The sequence below is a fragment of the Colletotrichum truncatum genome (assembly GCF_014235925.2).
Source record: "Colletotrichum truncatum strain CMES1059 chromosome Unknown Contig_0001, whole genome shotgun sequence".
Taxonomy (NCBI): Eukaryota; Fungi; Ascomycota; class Sordariomycetes; order Glomerellales; family Glomerellaceae; genus Colletotrichum; species Colletotrichum truncatum.
The window spans coordinates 5,417,217-5,430,918 of NW_027222398.1; the positions used below are offsets into that span (position 1 = coordinate 5,417,217).

Below are 13,702 nucleotides of genomic sequence, written 5' to 3' on the forward strand. Positions count from 1 at the left end.
CGTCTACCCAGAACCTGCGTCTAAGGTACCATGTAGTAAGGTTAAATACGTGCAAAGTAGATTGGAAAATAACTGGTACGTACCGATTGGTTGATTGATTCATTCTTTTCCACTGAAGGAAATTTCTCATTTTTTCTACTGATCCAGTTTCCCAGATCCAAGTTCGGGTACGTACCCAAAAGAAAGTGGAGAAGAAGGCGACCGAGCACGCCGACAAGGTGCTCGGCCATCCCATTGGGGGCTGGGCCGAAAGAGAGAAGGAGCTGGGTGTGGGTTTTTGGGGGAGTTGCTTTACATCATCGAGATGACCCCGAATGCCTCTGCACCGAGACTTTTGCAGCACCTCATTTTACCCAGATATGAATCTAGCCTTGCCGGTGACTCAGGGAGTCCACTAACTATGGCGTGCAGTACTTTGTAGGCAGTACCAAACAGTCGCACCACCACCACCACTACCACTACCACTACCAGCAGAAGCAACTTTGCGGATATCTGCGGCACGTTATCGCTAGGCGGGTCGGACGTGGACGTAAACGTACTACTACTTGGGAACTTTTTCCACCCAAGGAAGGAGCAAGCAACTTGCGGTGGAGGCCCAGCAGCCAAAAGAGCCCTCTGGCCAGTAGTGGCTAGCGAGCACATGCCTGCTGGAATTGAAGCTTCTTACTGGACGTTCTCTGCTATCATCGTGTAGCTAGCGGGGCTCGACCCTGGACGCCTTGGTGTACATAGCACCCTGGACCTCCGAGCTGCATATGACCTTGCCGCAGGCGCGGGCGACGCATACCTTCCGGCTGGCTTCAGAGCTCGCAGTGCTCTACTGGGTATGGTATGGAGTACATGGATACTGACAATATACACTAGAGGCTCCGCTCTGGCCAAGATAGTGGGAACCCCATCCCAGTTGCGTCGTTGCGTCGTTGTCGTTGCTGATGCCGCCTACTGTTGTGCTGTGCCGCTTGTTATTGCTACCTATCTTGTACTGCTATGCTCCAGCTTTAGCTTTAGAAGAGGAAGAAAAAAAAATAAAAAAAAAAGAAGAAAGAAAAAAGACCAGCAGACAGTGACCTATGACAAGGGGGGCCATCGTCTTCGTCAGTCAGTTTCCGTCAGTGTGCTAAACAGACACCAGACCGAAAACTACCTTTAACCTCCCCCCCACCCCCAAAACTTTCGTTTCTGCAGCAGACAGACGTGTGTCATCCGTCTTCTCCTACTTTCTGCTACTCTAACTCCTCCTCCATCCCTCTCTTTTCCTTTCCTCGATTTCTTTTGGTGTTTTTGTTCCCCTCCTGCCATCACCTGCTTCCCCCCCAGCAGTGTGTTAACCTCGAAACTCGATCTGCCAGGCCTCGAATTCTCTCCCTCGCAATTCCGAGACCGAGGCCAAGACAAAAACACACGCCGCTCCCACTGCCCTTGGCTCCGGCTGTTCGCTGTTTATCTTCCTGTTCCCAAAAAGTCCGAGGTCGGCTTCCGCCACCGCTGCCTCGCCGTTGCGAACCGAAGCGAAAGACGCCGTTAGAATCCCACTCGTACTACCCCAACAAGCTGTCTGAGCTCGACTGTTGATTGCTTTCTTTTTGGGCGTCTCTCCCCGCCATCCGGGAGTGGGGTAGCAGCAAACATGGGCAGCTTTGCTCAGTGTAGCTGGCCAGTATGGCAGGTCGATGATCTCACGCCGTGCTTCCAGCAGGAGTAAGTCTTGAAGATGCGCCCTTGTCTTGTCTTGTCGCATCCCTTTCAACCCCACTGCCGGCGCATCGCGCATCAAACCGCACATCGCGACGCGCAACCTTCCGCACCCACAATCCAATTGGCGGTGCCTTTAAGCTGCCAGATCCATCTAACCATTGGCTTAACCACGAATGCTGATCTTTGTGTGCTTCTCAACAGCTACCTCCAAATCCTCTTCCCTCTAATTATTGTAGGATTTTCATTCCTTCATCTGACCCTGCAGACTCTGCGAAGTATCTCCAAGAACCGCAAGCATGGCTATGAGCAGGTCTCGGAAGACATTCACCACGGCCACACCGATATCCCCCCCGAAGAGACCGCTGAGGACGAAGACGACGATGACGAGGCACTGACCATGAACGGCGGTGGCCGCTTGGCTCTGGTTAAGACCACCACCAAAGGCTCCATCGTCCAAGCCGACAGCCCACCTGGCCAGAACCTCTCCATTGTCGTGGAGGAGCTAGCAATTGCTGGTCTGATTGCCCTTCACGTTACCGGTCTTATCACATCTACTATTCCCGGTAGCCACGGTCTTATAGTTACTATTGTCGGCCTCGTCAACTGGGTTTACGTTGCCATACTCGTCACTCTGCGTCTCTTCCTAGGAAACACAAAGTGGCGCGTGCCGCGCATCTGGAACCATACTGCCACCATCTACTTCTTCCAGTGGCTGTTCACCGTTGGCGTCTTCCGCTCCGTTTTTGTCCACCCGCCTAGTAAACTCGCCCAAATTCTAGTCATCGTGGAGTTCGCGTTGACCACGCTGCTGTTCGGTCTGGCCATGACCACAAGGAAAGGCAATAAGACGGTGATTTTGGAATGGGAAGATGGAATCGAGCCCTCGCGTGAGCCTTTGGCTTCTCTCTTCTCCTTGGCCACCTTCTCGTGGTTCGACCCTATGATTCTCCGCGGCTACAAGGAGACCCTGGAGATGAAGAGTGTTTGGAACCTCATCCCCAAGGAGAAGGCTGCCGCTGTCTTGGCTGACTACCGGACCCTCAAGAGAACCGGTTCTCTCTCCTGGCATTTGGTCAAGTACTTCAAGGGCGAGTTGTTGACCCAGTTCGCTCTGGCCGCCCTGGCTGGTGTCTTCACCTTTGCCCCAACGATGCTGCTCAAGGCCATCCTTGAGTATGTTGAGCACCCTGATGGAGCTCCTATTAACGTCCTTTGGCTGTACGTCATCCTACTTCCTGTTCTAGATATCGTCCGGTCTTTTGCCGATGGCATGGCTTTGTGGATTGGTCGCAAGATTTGCATTCGCATTCGCGCCATCATAATTGGCGAGATTTACGCCAAGGCCCTTCGCCGCAAGGCCGCCTCAGGAAAAGACAAGGAGCTTGGTATGAAGAAGAGCGCAGATGCTGGAAAGAAGGGCTTCTTCGCCAAGATTAAGCAAAAACTGGGGTTCAAGAACGCCGACGCGGATGGCGAATCCGCCAGCGGTGCCGCAAAGGACAGCGACAAGAAGGACGACGAGCAGGCCAACCTGGGCACCATCATCAACCTCATGTCCGTGGACAGCTTCAAGATCGCCGAAGTCACAGCTTACCTGCACTTCATCTGCGCGTCCGCTCCCTCCCAACTGGTTGTCGCAATTGCTCTGCTCTGGCAAGTCATGGGTCTAAGTGCTATTCCCGGCCTTATTGTTATGGCTTTCCTCCTACCCATTAACTATAGCTTTGCCCGTGGCTTCGCCAACACGTCGAAGAAGATCCTGGGAGCTACTGACAAGCGAATCAATGTGACCAACGAGGTCTTGCAAAACATCCGCATCATCAAGTATTTCGCTTGGGAAGCAAAGTTCGGCCGCATTGTCGATGAGAAGCGCGCCGCAGAACTCAAGGCTCTCCGGTCCCGTTACATCATCTGGTCGTTTGCCGTTGCCGTGTGGAACTCGGTTCCCGTTCTGATCACCTTCTTCTCGTTCCTAATGTACACCCTCATTGAGAAGAAGCCTCTCTATCCCTCGGTTGCCTTCACTGCTATTTCACTTTTCATGCTGCTCCGGGTCCCTCTCGACCAGATGGGAGACATGTTCGCCCACGTACAAGAAACCAAGGTTTCCCTCGATCGTGTCGAAGAGTTCCTCACCGAGGAGGAGACGGAGAAATACGAACAGCTTGGCGAGGACAACATCGATGAGAACGGCAACAAGGTCATCGGCTTCCGGAAGGCAAACTTCATCTGGGGTGGCAAGGATGTTGTCGCAGAGGACGGGAGCTTGGCTTTCCGCCTCATGGACATGGACATCGACTTCAAAATTGGAAAGCTCAACATCATTGCTGGTCCGACAGGCTCCGGAAAGACGTCGATGCTTATGGCTCTCCTTGGTGAGATGACACTGGTGGATGGAAAGGTTTACTGCCCCGGTGGCCGAAGCCGTGAGGATGTGCGACCTAATCCCGAAACGGGTCTGGCCGATACCGTCGCCTACGTCGCTCAAGCCGCTTGGCTTGTGAACGCCAACATCAAGGAGAACATCCTCTTCGCCGCTCCCTATGACGAGAAGAGATACAAAGACGTGATTGTTGCGTGTGCCTTGGAGCGTGACCTGGAGATCCTTGACAACGGAGATGAGACTCTGGTAGGTGAGAAGGGTATTACGCTGTCTGGTGGTCAGAAGCAGCGTATCTCACTTGCCCGTGCAATCTATTCCAACTCCCAACACATCTTCCTGGACGACTGCCTCAGCGCTGTCGATTCTCACACAGCCCAATGGATCTTCAACAATGCCATCAAGGGTCCCCTGATGGCTGGCCGAACTTGCATTCTCGTCACGCACAACCTCTCGCTCTGCGCACCCTCTTCTCACTACATCGTCACGCTTGAGAACGGCAGAATTGGTGCGCAAGGTCCTTCTGCTGAGCTCATTGCTTCTGGCAAGCTTGGCGAAGAAATTCAGAAGGCCGCTGTCAACTCTGCTTCCGTGTCCAGAATACCATCTCGCGTCCCGTCCAGCGTTGGTGAGGATGGCTCGGAAACCGTTGTCAACCCTGGTGACGAGAACACAACCGATGCCCGATCCAAGAAGCATGACAAGAAAAAGAAGGAGCAGAAGGATGCTATGGAGGAATCCAAGGCGGAAGGTTCCGTCAAGTGGCCTGTCATCCAGCTGTACCTGTCATCCATGGGCCCCTGGTGGTTCTGGATCGTTGCTCTGGGCGTTTTCGGTCTTCAGCAGCTCTCCGGTGTCGCAACCAGCTACTGGGTTAGAGAGTGGGCCAAGCAGTATCTCGACGTTGAGGAGCAACAGATCACTTTCTCAACCTCATCCCACAGCTATAGCTCTCAGTCGCTGACCCCGACCTACTTCGCCTCGATTGCCAACTACGGAAACCGAATCGGCTCGTCATTCTCTGCCGCTGCCAACTCAGACGTTGACGTCACGTACTATCTCACCGGCCTCGCAATCATTGGTGTTGCAGGCTCGGCTGCTGCCTTCATTAGGGACATTTGGGTGTTTTACGGTTCCCTGACCGCCTCCAAGAAGATTCACAACGACCTGATCTCCCGCGTTTCACGGGCCAAGTTCAAGTTCTTCGATGTTACCCCTCTCGGTCAGCTGATGAACCGTTTCAGCAAGGACCTTGAGGCAGTGGACCAAGAGGTTGCCCCAATCGCCATCGGTGTCTTTGGCTGTGCGCTGGGAATTATTGTCACCGTCGTCCTAATCACGGCTATTACACCTGGCTTCCTTGTCGCAGGCGTATTCATTACCGCTGCCTACTGGTTCGTCGGGTCGTTCTACCTCCGAGCTTCCCGAGACCTCAAGCGCCTAGAATCCGTCCAGAGGAGCCCGCTTTTCCAACAGTTTGGCGAGACCTTGTCAGGAATGACGACCATTCGCGCCTATGGTGATGAGCGTCGATTCATCCGTGAAAACTTGACCAAGATTAATGTGCAGGCTCGTCCTTTCATCTACCTGTGGGCTGCGAACCGTTGGCTTGCATTCCGAACTGATTTGCTCGGTGACATGGTTTCCTTCTTTGCTGGCGTCTTCATCATTGTCAGCCTCGGCACGATCGAACCTGGTCTTGCCGGTATCTCCCTGAGTTACGCTATTGGTTTCACTGACAACGTTCTGTGGCTCATTCGTCTCTATGCCATTAACGAGCAGAACATGAACTCTGTGGAGCGTATCAAGGAGTATTTGGATGTCGAACAGGAAGCCGAGCCTATCGTTGAGAAGAATCGCCCTCCTCAGAACTGGCCCAGCCAGGGCTCTGTGGAGTTCATCAACTACTCCACTCGTTACCGCCAGGACCTGGAGCCCGTTCTGCGAAACCTCAGCTTCAAGATCAACCCGAAGGAGAAGGTTGGTATTGTTGGACGGACGGGAGCGGGCAAGAGTTCATTGGCGTTGGCTATTTTCCGAGCTTTGGAGGCGGACGAGGGCAAGATCCTGATTGACGACATTGACATTGGCTTGATTGGACTTCGGGATTTGAGAGAGGCTATCACTATCGTACCCCAGGATCCCACGCTCTTCATGGGCACTATCCGCTCCAATTTGGACCCCTTCGATATGTACACGGATGAGCAGATCTTTGAGGCACTCCGCAAGGTTCAGCTTATCGGGCCAGACGAGTCGACAACTAGACCGGCGACCCCATCCGCCTCATCGATGCTACCAGCCACGCCTAACCTCGCACTTATCCAGGGCGAGGCCAACTCGAGCCCTGCCTCCTCGATCGCGCCGACCAACAGAAACGTCTTCCTCAACCTCTCTTCGACCGTCTCGGAGTCTGGCTCCAACTTGTCGCAGGGCCAGCGTCAGCTGCTCTGCCTTGCACGAGCACTTCTGAAGCGTCCGAACGTGCTGGTCATGGACGAGGCAACGGCATCCATCGACTACGCCACCGACACCAAAATCCAAGAGACTATCCGCGAGCTTACGAGCACCATCATCACCATTGCTCACCGTCTGCAGACGATTGTGGACTACGACAAGGTGCTCGTTTTGGATAAGGGCTCTCTCATCGAGTACGGCCACCCGTACGAGCTGATTCGCAAGGAAAACGGCAGCTTCCGGAGCATGTGCGATATGAGTGGAGAGTACACTGCCCTGCTCAAGGCTGCCAAGAAGAAGTGGGACTCTGGAAGGCTAGTCGATATTGACGACGAGGAGGAGGTCAGCAAGGACGACAGCCAGGCCAGAGCTGTCGAAGACGAAGCTCAGAAGGCTACGGAAGCGGCGAAGCGCAAGGCCGATGAGGAAGCTAAGCAAAAGGCTGACGCAGAGGCCAAGAAGGCCGAGGCCGAGGCCGAAGCTAGGAAGAGAGCAGAGGAGGATGCCAAGAAGGCAAAGCAGGTGGAGGAGGAGGCTAAGCAAAAGGCCGAGGAGGCAAAGAGGAAGGCTGAAGAGGAGGCCAAGAAGAAGGCGACGGAGGAAGAAGCGAAGAAGAAGGACGATGAGGAAGCGAAAAGAAAAGCAGAGGAGAAGGCAAAGGCCGACGAAGAGGCCAAGAAGGCGGGCGGAGGTTAGGGGCCTGACCTGGAGGCCTTGTGTATTATCGCTTAGCGTTGGGCCGGGCTGTTGTCTCTCAGATACCGCCAGCGTAAATGTTTTAATAGGGTAAAGGTAGTTATCAGATTTAGTAGATACTGAAAATATTTTCTTTGTTAATTCATTCTCGACTTGATTCTTTGGCTGTTTGGGGATCTCTGGTCAGTGTTCGATTTTGCCGTGATAGCGTCGATCAAGCCAGGAGGGACTCGGGTACGAAATAAACAGAATTATACATGAGCATTCTTCAGGATTTGATGTACTCCTGCAAGGGGCTATGGTGATCCTCGATCGGCCAAGCCAGTATCTTTGCGCAGGGGTTACTTGTAGGTACCAACTTCTGGTTATAACTGGTCCATCTGTATACGTTCATTACTCGCAAGTACTGACCTGGCCTTTATCATTGCGTCAACCAGAAGCATCACCGAAGACATTATATGGGCCAAACGCAGGGCGGGCGGGACACGTATGACCGCGATTGGCCGTTGTTCATATAGAGTAGGTCATTAAATGAAGCATACAGGTGTATGTAAGTGAGAGCGGCGTTCATGGTGATGAACGATACCTGGGCAATCAGATTTGAATGCATGTTCAACGAACACGCATTTGTTGATTGGTCCACATACCTTTTTGACGTCGTGAGCAGCGTCCCTGGATTAGGCGCAATCAGCCCATCAGCTTGGGCTTATGCCTACTCATCCTCCTAGTGAGGTTAAAAACGCAGTGAATTTCCTCCAGCCAATCATATTGTTTGGCGGCCGAATCGCCCTTCATTTACTTCACTGCAATTTTCTCTCCGAAAGGGGTGTTGCTGGTAAATAAGTAAAACCGAGCAGAAAGCGCATTCGATAAACATTGGTGAGGAGACCATATTTTCGACAAGGAGGGATTGGTTTTGTTACCTCGTTACTGGTCTATCTATATACTACCGGATTCAGTGTGTAAGGAGGAAGAGTCAAAGAATAGTTGATCACGTGTTAATGGCCTTGAGTTCAAAATGTATATCTGGATCCCAACAGGACAAGATGCCGAAGATTTCTAGGGTACAAATGATTGAGGCTGTCTCTAGTTGGCGAGAATATAAGTGCTTCTTTCAGACCACAAGGGCTGTGATGTTATGTCTACGAGCACGAGCAGAGTTTAACTTTCGATATATCAGAAATGGGTATACAGTCACCGCGTAAAGCTTCTTGCAAGATCACAAGGTAACTCTTCAGGTTAGGTCTCCAAAATATTTCGTCATTCTTCATGGCAAGGGTGTAGTGTGGTCCAAGTCAGAGAATCCACGAACCTCGAGGAGCTTGATAGTCACAGTAGCTCGACTCGTCACGTCAGTGGCTTCGACAACCAGAGCTTATAATCCACTCGAACCACAATGGTGTTTTATGCAATATTTTGACCTCCAGTTCAAGTCAACAGTGGCAGTGGTCAATAGCAGGGGAAAAAAACAAAAAGTTCAACGTCAGCTGTCGCGAGGAACTTGGCGGCTGGCCGAAACTTCACCCTGTTCGCAAAGGAAACTTGGCTTCGTTATCGGACCGGCCGATGAATCTCCTTAGATAAAAGTAGAGAAAAAGTGGACGGAAAACCTCAGCTTTGGAAGAAAACCATGCGTCGAAACCTCTGTAACCGGTACCGGGAAAACACCAGTCGTCTTTACCCGACTTTTCTACCACTACGTGGTACGTATGCAGCCACTCTCGAAAAAGACGGTCTGATGTGTGATACGTGGGATGCCAGGTTCGTCGCATTGAACAGCACCAGCAAGTGGCACGGGCGGCGTCTCAACAGTGGGACGGGTATCCTGCAACGAGTGGCTGTGAGAAGACGGTGGAGTTGGGCCCGGAAGGGTGTGCAAAGGCCAGTGACAATGCACAATGGGCCGCCATCTTGACGCCTGAGTGGACGGACTGGTGTCGAACTGCGGTAGCGGGTGCTGGGTATGGGGATTGTGGCTGACGCCCCGTCGTCGCTATTTGCTAGTCTGGCATTCCCTTGTGGGAGGGGAGGAGAGCCCTTCTTTTCTTATTTTTCTTTTACTCCTCTTCGGACGACGGCGGTCTACTGCTGCTGCAGAGTCCCCTAAAGGTGTGGTGGTACCTTACCTTACCTTACACCACTAATGGGCACGCTACCACCAGTAGAGGAAGAGGAGAGGGAGACAACGCCTTCGGTGGCTGCTGCGCCGCTGGGCGAGGCTGCCTGTTGTGGCAGACTTTTTGTCGGGGCAGGCAGGGCATTCAGCCAGTTAGGCAGCCCACAACCACTGGAGCGTTCCGCTTGGGGCTGCATTCGTCGACTGTTTTGTTGCTGTTGGTGGCCCAGGACCCAAGACTTTTTGGTGGATGCAGATTCCGGAGCCTGGAACCTTGGCCGCCACCCCCCCAGGCCAACGGGGGGAGAGAAATAAAGGCAGAAATGGAATAACACACTATTATCAGAGGAGACATTTCCTTCATGCCTGCGCCGTTGTTGTCGTCGTCACCTCATCTTCATCCCTTCTCCCATCCCTCCTACCTACTACCTCTCTCTCTCTCTCTCCCTCTCCCTCTACCTACAACATCGTCCCTCGTTTTTTTTTTTTTCTGTTGTTTTTCTTTCTTGGCTGCTATAGCTATATGCTCCATCCTCTCGGATCGAGTCTCCGCCACCGCCAGGACGAATAATCCCCGCCGTCCTTAATTCCCTACACCACAAACTCCTCCACTTTACCCATTTCTCTCTCCGCACTTCGCCCGCCAACATCAACATCTCAAAATGTCGATGCCAGGTGCCTTCTCCCCGGAGCTGCCACCCTCCAAGCCGACTGTCGGAGACGACAAGTCGTCCTCTGCCAACCCCCCGGCTCTTCGCCTCGATCAGCCCTCCGATGCCTACTCACTCCATACAAACGACCCCTTCTTCGACGATGCTGCCGCCACCTCCTCCGCGGCAGCTCTCGACCTCCCGCCATCCTACTCCGACGACCCTAACGCCCAGGCCGTCAACCCTTCTTCCTCCCTCCTCGCAGACGAATCCGGTTCTTCTCCGAACCTCTTTTACAGGGAAGCCGAGATAGGTTATGAGATCCACATGTCGCGGAGGCTAGACACCGACCCGGCCTATCTCGAATCCCATATCCTCTCCCTCGCTGAACTGCCTCCCCGGCCCTACGTCCGCGTCCGCGGCACACACTCCGAAAGGGTGCGCAAGCGCGACGACAAGACGGAGAATAAGACCGTCGTTGACTTTGACATCCGTCTCGACCTCACCCCCTTCTTGTACCGGGATATCAAGGCCCGCCAATCCTGGCGCGAGCTGCGTACCGCAGACAACTTCCAAAAGGTCCGTCGCGGTACCGTTTTCCCCACCCGTGCCCCGGGTTTCGGCGGGTCATCGGCCGGCGGCGTGATCGAGGGCAGCAAGCCGCCGACGCTGCGTGAATGGTGCCACCGTTACTGCGCCTCGCACGCCGGCCTCAAGACATTTACACTCTCGAGGACGGTGACGGGCTTCGACGAGGACGAGAAGCTGAAGGGCCGACTGGAGGATCTTGTTCGCTCGACCCACTACCGCGGCCGCATCGACGTGAGCTTCCCAGTCCACGACGCAACAGTCGCAGTCTATAACACCTGCCGTGTGAACCGATGGCGTTTCACGTCTTGGGTGCGTTGGCTGTTCTACTTGACTTTCCTCTGGCTGTTCGCCTGGCCGTACCTTTTCTTCCGCACCAAGCGCTTCGAGGTCGTCGAAGCCGAGTGGCCATTCTCTCGCAGGAAGCGGGACCCCCAGACGGGACGCGTCGTCGGCAGGGAGTACGTGACTGTGTCCGAGGATCAGTGGTACAACATGTGGGCGAGGGCCATCCACCGCGCCGTGCTGGAGAGGCGACAGGGCGAGATGGACCAGCGGGACCTGAGAGACGCCGAGGGCAGACAGGACACGAGCTTCGAGGATGTTCTCGCGGGCATCGACGGGGAGACGACGAGGGGACTCGTGAGGGCCGGCGTCAGCGCCATGAATGTCGTCAACCGCCACTATGGCTGGGGCGGCGACTGCTAAAGAATGTTCCCTGCGTTCTTACACGCTTTTTCCTTTAGTGTTGACGGTAATTGCATTTTTGCGACTTGGTTCGGAATGATTTGGATGAGCCTGTGTTTCTTCGTTGCTAATGCTTTTCTTTCGTGTTTATGGGTGGGTGGTTCTGAAGGGCGTTTCTTTTTTTTGTGACTTCTTCTTATCTGCGTACTTTTATCTGACGACGATTCCCGGACTGCACGTTATCATGATCTCTCTTTCTTTTGAGAATACCCCGTTTTGCATGGGTAGCGAGGCCGAAAAATAGTTGTTGTTAGCAGAGCAGAGCGAAGTCTTACACACACCTCAACTCTATCCAATACCATTGAATCTCTTCTGAATTCAGTATAAAAACTCGTCTTGCAACTACATCTGTCGGATGTTGATAAGGTGAGAAAACTGCGCAGGAAGTGATGCCGCAGCTCCCGGCCCTTTGATTCAATCTAAACTAGCTGCCGCTGTATCCGCTCGGTGCGGCCAAAGTTAGCTCGGGGCGGCGGAAGCGTTTAGGTAATCTGGAACATCCCCACCACCACCACCACCACCACCACCAAACCCCCCCGTTCCGATAGCTCGGGCGGGCCCAGACTCCAGGCCATCAAAACCCACCCCCCCGTCGAACGTCGTTCGTTTGTCACATTTGGATAAACACGGACAAACGTCGGTTCTTTTCACATCCCAAAAAAGGGGGAAGCAAACGGGAGAAAAGGACCAAAAAGAACAAACCATTATGGAAGTCTCAAATCCGCGCAGAGTGCTGGCGGTCTCGCTGACCGAGTCGACTCAGGATCTGAGCAGAGTCATCAAAGGTTTGTATCCCCCCCCCCCTCCTCATCAATTTTGTCTCTGATGAAAATGCTTATCTTATCGCTCGGTGGTGCCCCGCCATTACTGCTCGAGTGAGTGAGCGAGCGAGCGATTGAGTGAGAAAGGAGATGAGCTCACAAACATTAAGAAGTAATAGATAGGAAATGGATATTCGGTGTCTTGTGAGGGAAGCGTTGACTGACAGCCGAGACGGAACAGAATTGACGGGAAACGTCCCAGAGCCGGCCTCGACCTCGCTCGCCGGCACGACGCACCTCCTGGACCTGAAGACGAGCTACTACACCGCCCAGGTGCCCATCTGGCTGGACCTCATCTCTTCGCCGACCGAATGGTCCGCGTCGTTTCTGTCCCCCGAGGCAAAGGAGGTCCTCTCCGTGCTCGGCGGTCTGGCCGTCGTCTTCGCCTTGCCGCCTGCCACATCGGCAACAGCTCCGCCTCCTAGCGCTACCACCCCCGCGGATTCGCCGTCGACGACAGCAGCGGCGGCGGCAGCGGCAGTGGCCCCGTCCGCGGAAGAGACCCGTGTTCTCATCAAAGAGGTCGGCAAGGTCGTCCGTGAAGGGCTAGGCGGCTGGGCGTGGGACGGCGTCGGGCTGGGCGTCGGCGTCGGCGAGGGAGACTCCGAGGAGTGGGAGGAGCTCTGCGCGGAATGGGGGCTGGAATTCGTGCAGGTGCGCGGGGGCAAGAAAGATGAAGGCCGGAACGAGTTTGGAGGTTCGTTGTTCCCTAAATATCTCGCCGTCTCGACCGCTTTTTTTCCGGCTGGCCCCTCGCTTAAATTATCACTGCGGAAGGGGGTAGAGTATGCTAACCAAACGATACAGAGAAAATGGGCATCCCGAGAGTTCTCGAGGCTCTGGAATCCAACGACTGGGCTGGCGACGCCGGGCCGGACGTCGACTCGGACCTGGACGACCTGGAGGAGTCGGGCCTGCCGCGCAAACCTCGGCCGCTTGCCGCAGGGGATGACGACGACGAGTTTGACTTCGACCCGGAGAGCCTCAACTTCGGCTTTGACCGTTCTGATTTCGAGGGTCTGAAGAAGGCTATTTGGAACCTCGAGCAGGAGCAGGAGCAGGAGCAGCAGGATGCCGATGCCGATGCCGATGGTGACGAGAAAGACGGCGCGAAGAAGAACGGCGAGAGCTCGGCGGGCCAAAACGGCAAGGCCGGGGATGAAGAGGGGCTTGACGGGGAGGAGATTGAGAAGCTGGAGAGGATGATGCGCAAGCTGCAGGCTGTGAGGGATTTGAGTGCCGGTCTGCCTGAGGAGCAGAGGAAGAAGATGGCGAAGAAGGCTGTTGGCGAGGTGATGAAGGAATTGTAAAGCCTTTGTTTCGAGGTGATGCCGGGGGGCTTTCTTTCGGCCTCTTCGTCTGTACAAGGTCGGCTGCCGGGAGGGCGGGAACATCTTTTGGCCACGGCGGGATGTAAACTGCAAAATGTTCCTATGGGCTGTATGAACGAGTTACTAAAACGATGATTACCGGAAACGTTTAAGATGCGTGGGTAAAAAGTATAGTGCCAGTCGGAAAATTTTCTTATGCAGCGTTTTTGATGCCAGTCGAGACT

General features: G+C 54.1%; 3 protein-coding genes across 3 annotated transcripts; all 3 read left to right on the forward strand.

Annotated features, from left to right (window-relative positions):
* Window positions 1-1,627: 1,627 nt before the first annotated feature.
* CTRU02_201520 (ATP-dependent bile acid permease) lies at window positions 1,628-7,225 on the forward strand (the record flags this gene model as incomplete). The annotated part of the gene is made up of 2 exons (XM_036728986.1): window positions 1,628-1,698; window positions 1,897-7,225. The coding sequence occupies 2 exons, from the start codon at window positions 1,628-1,630 to the stop codon at window positions 7,223-7,225; spliced, it is 5,400 nt and encodes a 1,799-aa protein (XP_036579137.1).
* A 2,778-nt stretch (window positions 7,226-10,003) lies between these two features.
* Window positions 10,004-11,287, forward strand: CTRU02_201521 (uncharacterized protein; the record flags this gene model as incomplete). Its single annotated transcript, XM_036728987.1, has 1 exon — window positions 10,004-11,287. One exon carries the CDS (start codon window positions 10,004-10,006, stop codon window positions 11,285-11,287), a length of 1,284 nt encoding a protein of 427 aa, XP_036579138.1.
* A 745-nt stretch (window positions 11,288-12,032) lies between these two features.
* On the forward strand, window positions 12,033-13,457 carry CTRU02_201522 (alpha and gamma adaptin binding protein p34; the record flags this gene model as incomplete). Its single annotated transcript, XM_036728988.2, has 3 exons — window positions 12,033-12,111; window positions 12,329-12,844; window positions 12,955-13,457. The coding sequence occupies 3 exons, from the start codon at window positions 12,033-12,035 to the stop codon at window positions 13,455-13,457; spliced, it is 1,098 nt and encodes a 365-aa protein (XP_036579139.2).
* Between the last annotated feature and the right edge of the window lie 245 nt (window positions 13,458-13,702).